Source organism: Tetranychus urticae, chromosome 1 (assembly GCF_039701765.1).
Source record: "Tetranychus urticae isolate SD_2017Ah chromosome 1, NJAU_TeUrti_SD_1.0, whole genome shotgun sequence".
In the NCBI taxonomy this organism is placed as follows: domain Eukaryota; kingdom Metazoa; phylum Arthropoda; class Arachnida; order Trombidiformes; family Tetranychidae; genus Tetranychus; species Tetranychus urticae.
Window position 1 is genome coordinate 19,140,122 of NC_142958.1, and position 18,583 is coordinate 19,158,704.

The following is an 18,583-nucleotide window of genomic DNA, read 5'->3' on the forward strand; positions in this document are numbered from 1 at the left end:
TTTCAATCTCAATATTATAATGTCTTGATATAGAGCTTGAAATGAAATTCAAATTATGCCAACATTTAAGATGAAATTTGCTCCCTTAACATTGCCTTCACCAGATTTCATCAAACATTGACTTCAAGTAAAATTGGGAAAATATCGTAAATCAAAATTAACTAGAAATGATGATTTAATTGTAATAGTAATTACTTTGGTTGACATTAATTTAAATTGACTTTTTTTAAGAGAAAATTTACTTTTTTTATTCTTGCAACATTTTATTATTATGTTGATGCATTGGCATTAACATACAAGTTAATATTATTATCAATGCATTAAAATAATACGATAAAGCTGGGAGTCAATTTTATCTTTCTCAAGGGAAGTTTCAATTCCCCTTTGCTTTATAAATGTTTATTATTGATTGAAGTTTCATTGTAATATTATAATTGTTTTATTTTTTAGCTTTTTTCTCCTTTTTATTCTTGGTACTTTGGTTATCGTTTTTTTGGAGGTTATATCTGCCTTTACTATTGACGTAAGATTGATTATAATGATTGCCATTTATGATTGAAAGATATCAACTTTCATTTCTTATTATTTTACTTTTAAGGATAAAATAATAATGTAAGAGTGAAATATAAGTAAGTGTTGATCCATGGACAATTAATGATCCTGATTAATGGTTTATCAGGTAAAACTAATGATAAATACATCAACAATATTCGATGGATATTATCATAAAAGATTCATTATAATTGTGTTTGAGATTCAACAATTGAAGTTGTCTCAAGTAGGAATTTAAATTAGTTGATTAAAGAGGAAAGAGAGGAAAATAAAAGTAATCAAGATTAATATTGTCAAGATAATTATCGCAAGAAAAGAGATTCAGAGAGTGAATTTCATTAGTTGTTACATTAATTTGGATTTAGTTGAGGCAAGAAAATGGGAAAGTTAACAGAAGTTTTTGCGGTAGCAAATGATAAGCTGATTGAATGATGATCAGCATTGATTAAACAGACAAAAAATGCTACTGAAAGCAATTCTTAATGATTGAACCTTGATTGTCAGAAAACATGAAAGTTGAATAAACTTGTCCAATGATAATGATGATGGCTTTGGTTACAATTATTATCAGTAAACTTCAATGGAATCTCATTGTAAGTTAATGTGTCAAATATTGGTTGAGCTAAAAATCAGGAATCGAATGTAGAATAAGATTAAATTAATGGAAACGGTCAACGATTAAAATGGAGAGAAACCAGTATCGACATGATTCTCATCATCATTATCATGACAATCATCATCAACTTGTTTCAATCATTAGTGGAGCTTCACCATTTCATTGCGACTAAGAACAATTTGCTAATCAGTGTTTTGTCCAATGACTTGTTTGGTTTCCTGTTTTGCGGTCATTTTTTACCATTCACTTGAAATTCTGATTCTAAGGAGAGAAGAGGAAAACTCGTCATTAGTATTTGAAATTAATATAAATGGTAAAGGAAAATATGAAATACGAAAAAGTATCATCAGAAAACAAGGTTAACAAAATTATTTTTCCCTCAACCTTTCATTCAATGAATATTAGGTATAAAATACTATTATAGATCTACCAATCAGTTCCCAATTGTGTTCAATTAAATTACAACCAATATACATACATCAGAGAGTTTACTTTTTTTTCACTGTTATTCATTTCTCATTGTCTCTTAATGAATGTCTGTCACGAGATATTTACCAAAATATAAAAAAAACAACATTCACCCAATGGATACTCATAGACAGTCTTATTCATAGTTATGTTTTTTACTGTTATTGTTGTTGTTTCCAGCTTGTATCAGTTTGGTTTTTTACCATGTTTCATGTTATTGACGGCGTTGGCTGTAAAACTGTGATACTTTTGATTCATTCATTGGGCTCATCTTCCTTCAATCTTTTCTCATCATCGTGTTCAGTCCTTTTCATTGCAAGTGTTGGTTCCAATTCTTTTCTTCATTTCCTTTCTTTGCTCTTCCTCATCGTCTTTAATCGTCTTCTTCATTGATTATATGTTCCTTTTCCTTCTTTAATCACAGTCACCACCCAATTGAATCCAATCCTAAAACGCAACTAATTTACCTTTAGAGAGAGAGAGAGAAGAGGGAAAATAAAAAACGAAATGTTAATAGTAATATAAAGTAAATACACATTTAAACCTATTAATACAAAATGAGTTACCAATGGGTTTACTTTGCTTGGATCATTTTATTTTCATCAAACCTTATAAAGATTACTTAATAATATTGGCTCAATCATTTCACTCTTGTAGTTTACTTACGATTGGAAAGAAATTAAATTGCCACCCTTAATTGATCCTGATCATTTTGCGATTGTCCAACTGATTGATGTTGCTTCAATAAAATTAATTGATATGCCTTTTAGTTAATTGATGAGATGATTGACTTAATATGATTATCATCATCATCATTATATGGATTGCCTTTTCCTTGCCTCTTTCTCCTTGCCGTTTAGTTTACCTTAACCATTGAACCTGAAAGGATACAGAGTAAAGTTGAATGAATACTGTTATTATTATAATAAATTATGAAAATTACATTGAATCAAAGATTAGGCTTTTACTTTACCTGCTCCTGTATTTTGTTTAATTTAAAAGATTAATAGTATAGAGTTGCAATCATCAGGTAGAATGTTTCATCCTAGAATATGTTAATAGAGTTTAAAGTTGGCTCCTTCTTTTGCTTCTTTATAATTCACTTTTCCTCTTTAACCTTTTTACAATTTTCTCCTTCCATCACTACCAATCTAAAGTAGCATCATTATGGATCCTCGATTCTTTTCGCCTCTCTTCCTCTTCTTCTTCCTCCTACTCATCATTTTCATCTTCTTCATTTTTTTCTTCTCTTTCCTTCGGCACCAATCCTGTTAGATCTGACTATAATCTATTTACAACATATTAATTTATAATGCATCAGCATGATAAATTATTTGAGAGTAAATTATACTCCTTGTCAATCTATTTTCACTCCCAAGGTGTCTTTTTATTGACGATGGAGTCATTTTCATCCAACAACAAGAAACAGGTAAAGAAGCAGCAAGAAGAAGGTAGAAAGAGAAGAGACGAATTGTTGAAAAATTTTCCTTTTTCTTTCCAAGTTTTCATCTTTTCCCATGCTCTGAAGAGTTTCCCTTTCTTTTATCCATTGTTGATCTGTTTCAGACAATTTTGGTGATTCTTTCACTTTAAATGATACTCTTTTCCAACAGAAGAGACAAACTAATTCGTGATTAGATCAAGAAACATTTCACTTTGGTGTTTTCCTGTTGTTATCGTCCATATCGTCTTTAATCGTTCAATATCGAAAGGCTCCTAATCTCCAACACATTCTTTAAGTTGATTCTAATGACGAAAGAGAAGGAGAAAGGAAAATTGATAAGTGAGTGGGAAAAAATAGAGAAATACTGAAAACAGTGAAATACATTGGAAAAGACAAAGAGTAAGCTGAAACTCCTTATCAGTTATCATCATGAAATCGTCTTCTTCTTCTTCATCTTCTTCCTCTCCTTGCTGGCCTGTTATCATTTTAAAGAAAAGCCAAAAGATAAAGTTAACACAAATAGTTGAAAAGGGAGTTGAAGGGAGTTGAAACTGGTTCAGTCAATGACCTAATGGCAATTCCAGGTCATTTTGAGATGAAATTGCCTTAAAAATAAAAAAAACAGCAGCAACAACAAACAAGTTGAAGGATCCAGAGGGGAGTAAAGGGAGAAAACAAAACAAATCCCATTCCCGGTTCGAGAATTATTTCCTGCTCAAATGAATCCAAGTAAACTATTCAAAAAAATAAAATAACAAAACAGAAGAAAAAAAATAATATTAAAAAAATAGTTATAATAGCAGTAATGATGATGATGATGGTGATGAAGAATGTTTAAACTAAGAGCTGAAAGAAGGGTAACAATAAGGTTTGAGAGGTCATTTGGTAGGACTTGGTTAATGGCTATGCACACAGGGTAACATTAAATTTAATAACTCACAAGGTAAATTGTTGGATACATCATGTAGTTAAATTTTTTTTCGTAAACCTGAAAGAGGAGAGAAAAAAATGAAACTAAAGATTAAATCAAAATGAGTTATATCTGTTTTTGTTTTCTCTCAACTTAAACTTGTTCATCTAGTAATATCTCTTTTTTGGGTAAATTTTTTCACCTTTTTGTAGGCCAGCATCATCATCAGTTACCTTTTTCTTGGATGTTGAACATAACTGGAAATTTTGAAACAAAATTTACTACGTCTTGACCAATCAAGGCAGCTTCTGTTCATCCATTGTTCACTTTTTATAAGTTGGTGTATGTTTTGTGTTTTGTAATACAGTAGTGGCCAGAGTTAAGTTAACAAAATCGGAATTTTTTTCATAGTCACTCTCTAACAGTAAATGAAAGTTCCAAGATCGAACTTTGTTTTTTTTCAGTTTTCTATTGAAGTTTTGTTTTTATCTCTACAAACTAAATATGCTCGAGATGGTGGAACCTGAAAATTAACTCAAAACTGACCCTTTTTTGGCAACTTTACCCTGACCACTATTGTAATACCAAACTGTGTGCATTGGCAGGTTATCATTTTCATAGTTCAATTGTTTCCAATAATCTTTCTACCATGTTGCTTTCCTTCTCATTTTTAACTGTAAACAACAGATTCAGAATCTGAAAGAAAAGAAAGAGAAATAAGAATGAGATGATGATGATGAAGGAAAATGAGAAGTAAAAAAATTTTGTTATGCTTATCACCCTATATGTTTTTATATTTACAGATTACATTCAGAATTGTTGTTTGTTGCCCATTAATTTCAATTCTTTCCTAAAATTACCTTTGAGACTTTGATGTAGACTGAGTATTTTGCTACTTTTTGCTGCTTTGGCTTTCATCTTTTTTCCATTTCTTGATAGCCTTTTCACCTTTTTTTGCTCCTTTCAATATTTTCATTTGCATTTCCTTTTATCTTCAACATTTTTCCTATTTGCTGTTTCTCTTTTGTCTTTACGTCTCTTCTTTTTTTATCCATAAGTAATGTTGAATATGAATATTGATAATGGGTATAAATGATGATCCATGTCACTGAGTATATAATTAATTACAGTGATTACGCTTGAAAACAACCATGTTTACACTCTGAGATGACAATCATGGCTGGTTACTTTCTCTTTCTGTAATACAAAATCTCTCTGGATTCCAGCCAACTTGTGCCATTGCCTTTGTACAAATGAATTCAACTGTGAGTTCGGTAATACAAATTGGATTGTCACCTTCTGGTAATGACAATTGATAATTAATTGTGTGTGTACACAATTATTGACCTTTCCTTGAGTTGAGCCAACAGATTAATGGTTAACAAAAATAAAACGTAAAAAACGAGTAAAAACCTAAAAAAGGAGAAATAACAATTAGACATTTTCATGATAAATGTTGTTTTAGTTGGCTGAATGATGCTTACTTGATTTTCAGTAGACTTGGATCATATTTGCTTGTATCCCTTGCTAACTTGAAATTGTACCTTTTTTCACCTCATCTGAGACTCTGTTTATATCAATATCGTTTTGAAGGCGATGAGTGAGACTGGACAAATGATAGAGACAGTCTAAATGATGAAGATGGAGAGAGAGAAAAGAGAACCAATTCGACGAAAAAACAACGGTAAGGTCAAGTGCACCTTGGCTTTTTTAGGATCTCTCCTTTTCTCATTCTTCTAATTTTTTTACAGTAAGCATGATCGGTTCATCAATCACACAATTCATCAAACAATGTCGGCCTAATGGAAAACCATCCTAATGATCTTTCTCAGGTCAAGTAATATTCCTTTGAACCAAACTTTCCAATTGTACAACATGTATATGTATAAAACACGATTTTAGTTCATTTCTCTGTCTCCTTCTCTTCTGTTGTTTTTTTATATTTCATTTCATTTGATGGTCCTTTCTCTTGTCTCTGTCTTTATTTTTCATCCACTTTCTCCTTCATGGTTTTCCTTGATGATGTAGATCTTAGTCCAAAAAAAGTTGCATTCAGCAAAGCCCAAAATACGATTAATCTTGTTCAACTCACGCTGGTCTCTAGCGAGAGAGTCAGTTAACGTTTTTTCCCCCAATTGATGAAGATTCGACTTGAGTTTAGTCCATTGGATCCATTGCTGATAATTTGAGGCTGGCTTAAATACACATCTAAACAAATTGTAAAATGATCTATAATTGTAAAAGAGAAAAGAAATAATGAAAAATAATAAAAATAAATGAAATTGGGTAAAAAACATAAAGATGGAAATGCAGGGAAAATAAAACATAAAGTATTATAAGAGAAATAGGATTAAAATTACAAGACTTTTTACGACTTGCTGTGAATGATCAGCAATTTACAATAAAGCTAAAAAAGTGGAACAAACATTCCTAGAAACAGTTTCTCGATATATTTTTGAATAACTCTAATAAAAGATGATCTCAACTTACATGGGCCGATGGTAAAGTTGGCCTTAATCAGGCAAGGAATTAAAAATTATTAAATGCACAAATGAAGCGAGGGAAACTCTAAGAAATACGACGCTTTTAACGGATTATTTATCAAGTCGGCAATTCTTCAATTTTAAGAAACGGACAGTTTAAACTTTGAAAAAATCTCAATCTTGAAGATCTTGATTTATCGACACGATCAATTAATAAGCTTAAATTAATGTAAATTAACGTAAATTTAGCATAATTGTTGCAACTTGGATTGATAAACAACTTGCTGAAGCTAGTGGCTCCACATATTGACAAAAAAGAAATTACGTTCAAATTAGACTCACTAACTCCATCTATTGATGACAACTATTTAATGGACAGAGTTGATCTAATCACTTCAATTTTGAGTGACCATTAGCACAACAGTGAAACCTCCGAAGAAGAGTGTCCGCCACCAAAATGGACCCTCACCAAATTATAAAAAACTTGATGAAAGATGGCATCAAATAACCGTGTAAGGTCTTATCAAAAGTTCCGTTGTTGTCACATTTGGCCGCATTTATGCTATAAAGTTAAATGTTTTCATAGACCTCAAACCGCGTATTATGGCCGTTGAGTCATTCAACTTCTTAAGTCGATCATATGATAATGTGACCGTCAAAAATGATTCTGACTAGTTAAATGCTTCAAATATTACTGACAATAGCTGACACAGCAGTTTATATGTTCAGCCTTTTGACTGTTTCAGGTGTGTGATTGACTCTAGCTCTTCAACCAATTGACTTACAGTAAATCATAGTAATACATCTGAAAATTTCATTAAATGACGTAATGATGATTCATTCAAGCAACAGAGAAGGAAATTTATCGATTTTTCTCGTAAAAGTTGACGGAGTCAAATCATCCATCTGAAATGAACCGATTCCCGAAGATTGATAAATAAATGTGTGACAATGAAAATAATCATAAATTTTTCCTTTATTAATTGAAACTTGGCCTAATGCATTACTATTGAATCTAATTTATTTAATTTTAAACGTTTGAATTGGTTTTGAGATTAGTGAAGTTTATCCAGGAGTACAAATATTCACCGATCAGGCTAAACAGGCAAATCGGAATCATAAATAAGAAGCAATTGTAGAATAGCTTATAATTTTGAACATCTAGTTGATTGAAACGGTATAAAGCAGGTTTGGAGCTGATAAAAGTTTTATGTAAGCAGCCAGACTTTTGCTCAGGATCTAACATCTTGTAAAGGTACGAATTCCATTTATCCAGGAGATGAAACTCGACGTGACTTTGGAAGTTTTTCTCGCACAATAGATTGATGATTTTGGTGGCATCAGGAGATAGTTTTGAATTTAATATTGAAAACAATGGATAGACGGGAAATGATCCAGTTGATTGATGCCATCGTGGCATTGGGCGATTTACATTTTTTACGCAATTGCCTAGTCGCACTGAATTCATCGAATATGGATTATTAAAAAAGACATATTTTTCTATTTTTATCTGTTGTTCCATAAATAGGCCGAAAGAATCTCCCAATGTTATGTACTGTGCTCGCCTCATGATCTCTTGCCCAGCACGAGAAGGGTTGCTATTCACGAAGGTTCTGCAAAATGGATCTTCCATCCAGAATGGAATCCTATCGGAGTCTGCAACATCTTCAAGTGAATCAATCGTTTTAATGGGCACTTTAGCTGCAAGATCTGTAGTAAACGAACCAGTATAAAGTGCTGTCATTAAAAATATTATTAAAATGATTGACATCCAAATAAATCGCAGAGTGTGAGTGTAAAATAGAGCTTGTTTCGACAAGTCTTGTCGCAAAATTGCACAAATCAAAGGCCAGACAATCGGTGGAGAGTTGGTCTTAAACTCACAAAAGTTGGACTTGAAGTACCACAGAATGAAAGGAATTGAAAAAAGAAACAGGAAAAGCAAAGACAAGAATATAGTTGCATCTAAAGTGAATATCGATAGTGATTTGAAGACATCTTCACGAGTTATTCCAGTTTCGGGTAAAGCTGAGAAAATGTTGCAAGAAACATCACCAACCACTGCTCCTGGTTTCAGTCCAGTAATTGAAAGGGGAATTGTTGCGAATGTAGATCCAAATTCAACTAAATCAATTTCACCTCGTTCAATGCGTCCCATAAGGCCAGTACAATTCACAGAATCACAATCTCCATATACGCGTTCACCGAACACAACAACAGTGAAATTAACCGAAGCAAAACGCTCTAAATTTTTATTCATGAACCGAGCAATCTGACCAACGTATCTATTTTTAAGAGGATCATAAATTGCAAGTGTACCTCGATCAATGAAACCAAATTTAAACTGAAAATTTAGATTCATAACGACTTGTATTTATGTCGATTAAATTAGCGTAAGTTCACAGATGAAGGATGATTGTTTAAGGCGACCATATCCAGATTTTGATGCTGTTTCATCTTATTTAAGTTTTACGACCAATTCAAACTGAAATACTTCTGTATCTGGAAGAAACACTCAATAAATTGCAGAAATTAATGTTGGTAGAATGTTCCATTCCATTTGTGTAAAGTTCAGATGGAAAGACAAAAAAAGATAAATGGATAGATTTTTCTGAATAACTGTTTTTCAATATTTCTAACGATAATTCTGATAAAATGCAAAGATCATAATAATTATTCATAAATAATTGTATCGATTTAGAATTTGCTATTGAAAATTTAATATTCATAAAATGTGAATCAAATAGAAATAGAAATGCATTATCATAGCAGAAACTATTAAGAATATATTCTTAGGTTTTTATGGTAAATGTTGCAATCTAATTGTTTTGATGTTCTAATGGTGTAATAAAGACTATAGTCTTACAATTATTGTAAGATATTCCTTTATTGTGATGCATATTGAGATCTAATGGTTTTAAGCTGATCTAATGCGAAAATTGAACGCTTTACGAATAGCATATCAATTGCGTTTGCCCTTTACTAACCTACAAGATTAGAAACACTTAGAATTTTAGAAATAATTATTCAATTGTTGAATTTACACTCAATTTCACTTACGAAAAGGACACCAAGTCTATCAGAAATCAACAACACTACGGATAGATAGTAATACATGAAAAGCATAATGAAATGATGCTGGACAATCACTTAGGATCCTTTTGGTATCAAAAGAAGCTATTCATTCTTAGTGAAGACGAACCGGTGTTCACTCTTTTTTTGGCATCACTTGTTGCTGTAAAAAAAGAAAAAAATTATTGAATAGTTACTGGAAAAATACAGCGAACGAAATACCTTCTTCAGTTTCCTCTTCATAAACTTTCCTGGCGTTGTTTTGGAATTTTTGCTTTCATTTTGTTTGTCATGGTGCAAGAATCCAAATTAAAATTGGTTCTTGTTCCTATGAAAATAATAGTATCAATATTAATAGGTATTGGCTTTAAAATTTATTAATACTTACCAATGAAAGTTACTACTCCTGAGAGTTGGAATTTTTCGTTTTCAGCTTGATGCCAAGATCAAGTTCCTCGGGTATGATCTTATCCGTTAAAACATTGACGACTTCTTTAGTTGAGCACGTGTGTCGTTATGGGAAATCTTAATTTGGGTCTGTGTAAGATTACAATATGCGATTATGAACAATGAAAATACAGAACGAAATGAAATGAGAATGAATTTGAACAATAAAATATTAGAATACTATAGTGAAAATTCAATTTGATTGACGATGTTTAATTGTTATGATTAATTTGGCTACAATGTGAACTGCTGAGTAACATCGTTTCACCATGTAAAGGGTGATTTTTTTAGTTGTCCGAGAGGTAAACACTGAATGAACACAATTGGATAAAGATAACTGCAATAATTGATAAGAAAATTGAAATTAAACGCCATCTTCTGATGACTGTGTTAATTTAGGTAAATTTATTGACACAGTGATTAGTACTAATTGGTCAGTGATCTATTGATCAGAAGATGGCGTTTAATTTCAATTTTCTTATCAATTATTGCAGTTATCTTTATCCAATTGTGTTCATTCAGTGTTTACCTCTCGGACAACTAAAAAAAATCACCCTTTAGATGGCGCAACATCTGTTTTCTATTTTAAATTAAACATTTGTATGAAATGATGTAACGTTAATTATAATTGCACTATAATGCGGACAGATGGCGATAGCACTACTGTCGTGGCCTCAGAATCTTTCGCTGAGCTCGAGAAGAGCCACTGTTCACCATGATTTTGTATCAAGAATGGAATCCTGAAATCCAGCCTCGGCGGCATCAATCTTGCCTCGTTAAATGAGTCCAATAAGGCCTGTACAATTAACAGAATTACAATCCTCAAAATAGTGTTCCTTAAACAAAACAATGTTGTAATTAATCAAAGTATAACGCTCAAAATGTTTATTCATGACCAACATATTTATTTTTATTAATAAGAGGATCGTAAATTGCAAGTGTGGCTCTGTCAATGGAATCAATTTTAAACTCAACTATGCTTCTGTATCTGAAAAAGCAATAATTATAGCCGGAAGATAAAAAGAGATGGAAAGATAGTTTTTTTCTGAGTAACTGTTTTCAATATTTCAAACGATGATTCTGATGAAATGCAAAGATAATAATAATTATTCATAAATAATTGTATCGATTTAGACTTTGCTATTGAAAATTTAATATTCATAAAATGTGAATCAAATAGAAATAGAAATGCATTATCATAGCAGAAACTATTAAGAATATATTCTTAGGTTTTTATGGTAAATGTTGCAATCTAATTGTTTTGATGTTCTAATGGTGTAATAAAGACTATAGTCTTACAATTATTGTAAGATATTCCTTTATTGTGATGCATATTGAGATCTAATGGTCTTAAGCTGATCTAATCATTGGATTCTATTAAGAGTATTGAACGCGTTATGAGAGCACAAATACCATATGGTACACTGTATCAGTCCTTTATATGTCGCCACAGTTAGATACATACACAGGTCATTTATCGCGTCCTTATTTTCAGATCCTTGTTAGTATGTAACTCGAGCATTTCTCTATGCCTTATGCTGAAGTATTGGATATAAACAAAATTTGATAATATTTTACGAAAATTTTCAGCATTTCAGAACATTAAACGCTTATTTAATCAATCAGCGAGTCTAATCATACACTGTGATGCATAGCATTAAGGACACCGCCGATTTCCCAAGAATCAATGAATTTAATCCAATTGAAGGGATTTTTCTTATTGGTATATGTTTATTCACACATTTTAAGCCAGATTAGGCACTCAAAAGTCGGACATTTCACTAATTAGCCTCACTAATTGTTAATCTTCATATGTTGACCATATGGAGTTGATGCATGGTATTAAGGACACTTCATGTTTTGACTATAAATGACCTTTTTTTCGGGAAATCTGACCATTCCAAGTTATCTATTCTTTGCAATAACATATTTTTCGAAGTTTTTTTCAATTTTTGAAAGTTCATTGTTTTTAAATTAAGTTATATAATGGGTAAAGGTGCAGACATAAGTGATCGAGAAATTGGTCAAATAATGGCTTATTGTGATCAAGGTTTATCGATAAGAGTGATTGCTGATAAAATTGGAAGGTCAAAAAGTGCTGTTGAGAGAGTTATCAACCACCCGGACCAATACAATCAAAACAATCGAAGTGGACCTTCGTATAAATTGAATGACCGTGATACTCGGCAAGCTTTACGTTTATTATCTAATGATAAAATGTCATGTGCGGAAGTATCAAGAGTCATTGGTGTTGACTGTCATCGTTCAACAGTTCACAGAGCTGAACATATCGATTTCCGACAGCCAAACACCAAACCACCATTGTCGCCTGAGCATAAGAAGGCAAGACTACAATTCGCTAAAGATCATATCGATTTTGAAGATAAATGGTTAAAGGTGATGTTTTCAGATGAGAAAAGGTTCAATTTGGATGGCCCTGATGGCAACAAATGTCATTGGAGAAACCTGAATACGCCTGAAGTGCAATTTTCTAAACATCAGTTCGGTGGTGGTGGCGTTATGATATGGGCTGGCATCACTTACAACGGTACTACAGGCATAGTTTGTAGCAATTACTGACCATAAACATGAGTTTGATATCATTTTGCATTTTCTTCAAAAACATTTCACCGTTAAGTCTATTTCCTTCTATTTTAAATGGAACAAATCGATCAGACCTTGTTGATTTATTTTATGCAAATCTGCTGTGATGATTTGTGCCTTTTCGGACCAACAGATGGAATCGAATGCTCATCTGAGTTCAAACTTGACTTCGTCAGTCCAAGCAATTTTAAGGGAGAAGCCCGAGTGTAATCAGATTCCGCGACAAAGCAAAATTTGGAAAAAAATGCATGCTTTGGATAGCAATAAGTGAAGATGGTCATTCAGAACCATTTTCATGAAAGCTCTGGTGCCATAAATGCGGACATTTATATCAATGAACTACTTAAAAAAGATTTGTTCCAATACTTAACAAAAATCATAATTATCGCTGTGTATTTTACCTGATTTAGCGTCTCCACACTATGCCAAAAAAACAATTGACTTTCTTAGCGGCAATTCAGTGAACTACGTGAGGATTAGATGATACACCAGTTGTCTGTCCAATTTCATGTGTATTTGTATTAGATACCAGACCTGATGATTCCAGTGCATTCGGATGTGATTACCAAGAAAATGACTTATTGGCTAGTAATGGTGTGTTAATTTATTCAATTCCATATCATAGTATCTTATTGTTTGTTTATTCATGTGTATTTGTATTAGATGCGAGACCTGATGATTCAAGTCGACGCGCATGTGACAATTTTGATTACCAAAAACATGACTTATTGGCTAGTAATGGTGTGTTAATTTATTCCATATCATAGTATCTTATTGTTTGTATATAGACGTAATATTTCGTTTCGTTAACAAATAACTAATTTCCCTTCTTAATCTATTTATAGTTAATTTAGACGCAGCAATATGTAACGGAGAAACTGACAAATTTTCTGAATGCCAACAAGTTACTCTTCAAACTGCTAAAAAGCGGAAAATTGATGAGTTTATTGAAAAGAGTAAGTATTTAGTTTACGTAATTTTATTACTTATATCTTTATTTGATCAATGTATTGTCTTTGGATTATTTGATTTTCTAGATAATCTTTCTGTATATATGCGTATTAATAAAAATACCAAGTATCCTGTTATTGAATCGAGGGTGGCTGATGCCCATTGTCGAGATGGAGACTTGAAATTAGAAACTGCCGCACATAACACAAAAGATGAAAATGTAAGTTTTTGCTTCTTGTAATGCTAGTATACTGATGGTATTTTTTTATTTAGTGTTTAGATTTGAATTCATTCTTAATCTCATTGTATGAAAATTTGAGTCCTGAATATTGTAGACTATGTTTGAAAAGTATTTTCTTCTCAAACAAAAAAAATTATGTAGTTGATACCCAGTTTCGCGAAAAATTATTATCTTTCATTCCTTTTCACCCTTTGATGCATCAAATTAATTCTGTTAACACTTATATTGAAGACAATTTTGTTGTTGGTAAGATTATTTGTTTGTGTTTAAGTTGCCATAAATGCTTAAAATTTGGTAATTTTAGACAAAATTTCTTTCTTAATGGGTTTTTGCCTGAATTGTCTGTTAGTGTTTTTGAGAATTGATCAAAATCTGAATTTCAATGTATACGTCGAGTCAGTCCATTCATAAATTTGATTAGGGGCCATCAAAATTTTTATCAAACAAAATTTAAAGGAGATATAATATACTTTCCGCAAGATTTACAAGAGGTTTCAAATGTTCTACCGCGAGTGTTAGGTCAAGATGAAGTTTATATGCTTGAAAAACGGCATCTTAGCTCTAAAGATATTCAAAATTTTCTGATCAATCCTTTCAAAGTACATCAATGTTTACAATGGTTGTCTTTAAATAATAGACATTATATCAATTGCGAAGTATCACTTGCGAGAAATCCTACCCCTACAAATTTACATATTATTAACATTGAAAATTTCAAAGCAGTTGATAATAAGGACTTTAAAATACTGTTATCTAAATCTTTATTGGCCTTGTTTGATAATTTATCTAAAAAAGGTTTGCTGTTTGACAATTATTTTTACTTTTTTCTAGTTGTTTCGCTCCTTTGTAAAAGTAGATCTATTGAATTTTGGTCTCCCGAATTTTTTGATTACATTTTATTGTTAACTGATCAAACTCAACGTGGGTTTAATTTGTCACAGTCACCTGTAGAAATATTTACAAGGATATGTGATATTGATTGTAATTTTAGAATAGGCAAAGGTACTTCTTTTACAGATCCGCCGCATCAATTTTTACATAAATTTCTTGTTGAGATTGAGCCAGTAAATCGTCCTTATTTAGTTGATATTGACGCAAATAGTTTCATTTTTTTTAGGCTTACTCTATTTTACGTTATTCGGTTAGATGGGTATACACAAACTGGTCGTCGCAGTTGTAAAACTAGCAAATCATGTAAAGGTATTGTTTTTCAATTCGAGGATTCGACTGCCTTAATTAAATTTCTTATTGATCATTTTCGAGTGAAGCGTTCTTCCATCTTTACTATATATTATATGTATTTGGAGTCTGAAAGATTAGTAGAACTTGAGGAAGCGAGAACAACTGAAGATGTGGTAGATGAATGTATAATGTTACCCACAGATGATAAGCAATATTGTGTTGAAGATATAGTTAATGCATGCACAAATAGCAAAATGATAGTTTTCGAAAGGTCTAAATTTACTCCACTTAATAGTTATCATGGGTTGAAGTATGAAGAGTTAGCTTTTCCCAATTTGTTCCCTTTTGGAGTTGGTGGTTATGTATGTCTTAGTTCAGACGAATTGCCTGATTCGCTCAAACTGTTAAATAAGCGAAGTAAAAAACGTATTGAATTAAAATCTTATATTAGATCTCGCGTATGGCATTTTAATTCAAAGCAAAATCGATGTAAAGAGTATCTTTATTATTTATTAGTCGCTTACGAAAAAGATCTTTCCATTAATAATACGAATTTATTTTCACGGTTTGAAAATCAGGCTAAAACAAGTTTATTGCAAGCTAAACTTCATACATCGATGAAAGCTTTACGAGGCTATTCTACATACTGGAAGAAAGCCTTAACGGATTTACTTGCAATGGTTGGTTTGTTAGGACCTCCAAATTTCTTTATGACTTTTTCAGCAAATGAAATTGGTTGGAACGATTTGTTAAAATTTCTTTATTACCGTAAATATCAAATTCTTCTTTATCCTGCAAATTTAACAATGCTTGATAATAAGGCAAAAACTAAGTTGGTTAACGATGATCCTACCGGAACTGTGATTTATATTGATCAAAGGTTTAATTTTTTTTAAGCAGTTTGTGTTAAAACGTAGTAAGGAAATTTTCTTTCGGAAAGTTCTTGATTATTTTGTGAGAGTTGAATTTCAAATGAGAGGTTCTCCTCATTATCACTTAGTGATTTGGTTATCAGAATGGCCTGAATATGATTCTCAGGAGTGCTTAAATTTAGTTGATAATATTGTTTCTACTTCATTTATGCATCCCTTAGCGAAATTTCAAACACATGAATGTCGGCCTAAATGTTATAATAAGTCTAGTTTTAAATGTCGTTATAATTTTCCACGAATGTTTAGTAAAAATACGACCATTGTTCAAAATGGAGATTGTGGAGATGTTCAAGTGCTGTATAAAGTTGTTAGTATGAAAGATGTTTACATAAATAATTATAATCATTTTTGTTAAGTTCTTGGCGGGCTAACATGGACATTCAGTTAGTTTGTGGTATCGATGGAATAATTGCATATATCACAAAATACATTTGTAAAGTCGAAAGCTCCGATTTAGCAAAAAAGATCAAAAAATTACTTACCCAAAATATTGAAAATAATCAGGATGTTGAGACTTTAATCAAGAATATTCACAGGTTAATCTTAAATAATAGAGAGGTAGGTGTTCAAGAAACTGTTTATCGATTAAGTGGATTGGCAATGAGATTTGCTTCACGGGAAGTGGTATTTTTAAACACCAATTTTCCGAATTACGTGCTGCGTTATTATTTAAAGTTGGTAACTATACGTTATATGAAAGCAGAGGGCGTTCTCAAATTGATAAATATTGTCATAGACCTCATGAAAGCAGTGAGCTTTGTTTGTATGAATTTTTAGTTCTTTTAGAGTTGGTAAAGTTGATATTGAAACTGAAGCTGAAGCTAATGAGCAGATTGGTGACAATTTTTTGTTAGACTTAGATGGATATAAGATTTATAAACGAAAAAAGAATGCTGCTATTAAATTGTTTTCGATGTCAAATAAAGAGAAAGATTGTTATTATTATACATTTTTATTATGTTTTGTTCCTTTTAGAAATGAAGAAGAACACAATTCTAAACGTGGGCATTTAGCTGATTGGTATAAGAGATGCATAGATGATGATCTAGTAAGGTGTAAGGATGTTCCTTTTTTTAAAAAGTTATCAGATATGATTTCCAATAATCATTGGGATTTGAATATTGAATTCAAAATTTCAAACAACAAAATAGATTCTATTGATAATGGTTACATAAACAATTTTGAGGTAAACATTGATTTATTTAAGTCTGTATTAGATGATGTCGTTTCCGTTAATGAGCTCTCTGATGATCAAAAATCTGCATTGGACTTTTTCAAAGAAAGTTCTGTTACGTTTTTTGAATATTCTAAACCTTTTAAATGCTTCCTTTCTGGTGAAGGAGGTTCTGGAAAGAGTTTTGTACTAAAATTAATGACAGAAATTCTTTTCAAGGCACTTGGACCTAACAGTTATGTTATTGGAGCACCAACTGGAATTGCAGCAAGTAACATTGGGGGCTTAACTTTACATTCTTTATTTCATTTGCCTGTAAATGAAACTTTTCATGATTTGTTTAAAATTGATTCAGTTAAATTTGAAAATCTGTTATTGAGATTCAGAAATGTAAAATTCTTATTTATCGATGAAATAAGTATAATAAGTGCAAAAAATTTCAATTACATCAATCAAAGATGTAATCAATTTTGTAGGTCTCCAGGCGATTTCGGAGATTTGAATGTAATATTTTTTGGAGATTTTTATCAGCATAGACCTGTTCCAGGGAGTTTTATCTTTGATGATGTTGATGCTTTTATATATTGGAAAGATATTAAATATTTAGAATTAAATATAAACCATCGAGCTAAAAATGACATTTTAACACCGATTTGTAATAGCTTTAGAGTCGGTGAGTTGACTAAGGAGCAACTTCTTGTTTTAGCATCTCGATGCGTTGAAAATTTGCAACTTGGCTCTAAGCAGAATGAATATGTAGCCAGTTTACTTCACATTTATCCAACTTTGGATCAAGTTAAGGCTTTTAATGACCTCATGTTGGACAATCTTTCTGTCAACAATGTTGAATTAACTACTTTAAAAGCAATTGATTGTTATGCTAGTGGGCCGAATATGGGTAAATCCTTGAGTGCCATGCATAAGCGTTTGTTAGGACCGTTTACTCGTGACACTGCTGGTCTTCCTACTGAATTAACTGTAGGTAATGGTGTCAAAGTTATGCTTGTTAGGAATATAAGTATCAATTTAGGTTTAGTGAATGGTTTACAAGGAATAATAACTAATGTGCATTGGCCTATTCCTGGGCTTAAATCCTTTTTTGCTAATTCTCTTCCTTCTTCAATCGAGATTCGTTTTGATAAATTCAACACAGAAACTATGGGGCAGACAGTTGATTGTGAATTTGTTTTAGGCAACGGGATTAAGGTGAAGAGGATCATGTATCCTTTAGTTCCTTGTTATTCTTCATCTGCACATAAAGTTCAAGGGTTATCTCTAGAAGCTGCTGTTATTGGTTTAGGTGAGAAAAATTTTGATGCAACAGCCTATGTAGCTTTGAGTAGATTGAAAAATTTATCTGGCTTATACATTGAAAATATCAGTTTTGAATATTTGTTGAATTACAGGCCAAATGAAAAAGTTATCAAAGAGATGGCTCGTTTACGAGGTCAAAAATATATAAAAGTTAACAGGCCCAAAATAAAAAATAAAATTAAAAAACAATCAT

General features: G+C 31.7%; 1 protein-coding gene and 1 long non-coding RNA gene across 10 annotated transcripts; both read right to left on the reverse strand.

Annotated features, from left to right (window-relative positions):
- Positions 1–655: 655 nt before the first annotated feature.
- On the reverse strand, positions 656–6,766 carry LOC107359304 (uncharacterized). 8 transcript variants are annotated; one of them, XR_001568070.3, is made up of 11 exons: positions 6,481–6,766; positions 5,475–6,219; positions 4,851–5,403; positions 4,556–4,686; positions 4,224–4,316; positions 4,021–4,068; positions 3,463–3,814; positions 2,610–3,382; positions 2,303–2,515; positions 1,724–2,103; positions 656–1,429 (listed from the first exon to the last, which is right to left on the reverse strand). It is a non-coding gene; the product is annotated as an uncharacterized LOC107359304 (long non-coding RNA). The 8 variants fall into 8 exon arrangements; XR_001568071.3 differs by having other exon boundaries at positions 1,840–2,103; positions 4,224–4,686; XR_001568069.3 differs by having other exon boundaries at positions 1,796–2,103; positions 4,224–4,686.
- Positions 6,767–7,431: 665 nt separating this feature from the next.
- Positions 7,432–10,289, reverse strand: LOC107359329 (uncharacterized). 2 transcript variants are annotated; one of them, XM_015925812.3, is made up of 4 exons: positions 9,934–10,289; positions 9,768–9,873; positions 9,534–9,708; positions 7,432–8,975 (listed from the first exon to the last, which is right to left on the reverse strand). In XM_015925812.3, the coding sequence occupies exon 4, from the start codon at positions 8,833–8,835 to the stop codon at positions 7,504–7,506; it is 1,332 nt and encodes a 443-aa protein (XP_015781298.2). In that variant the 5' UTR covers positions 8,836–8,975; positions 9,534–9,708; positions 9,768–9,873; positions 9,934–10,289; the 3' UTR covers positions 7,432–7,503. The 2 variants fall into 2 exon arrangements, with proteins under 2 accessions (XP_015781298.2, XP_089124666.1); XM_089268540.1 differs by having other exon boundaries at positions 7,432–8,987.
- Positions 10,290–18,583: the final 8,294 nt, after the last annotated feature.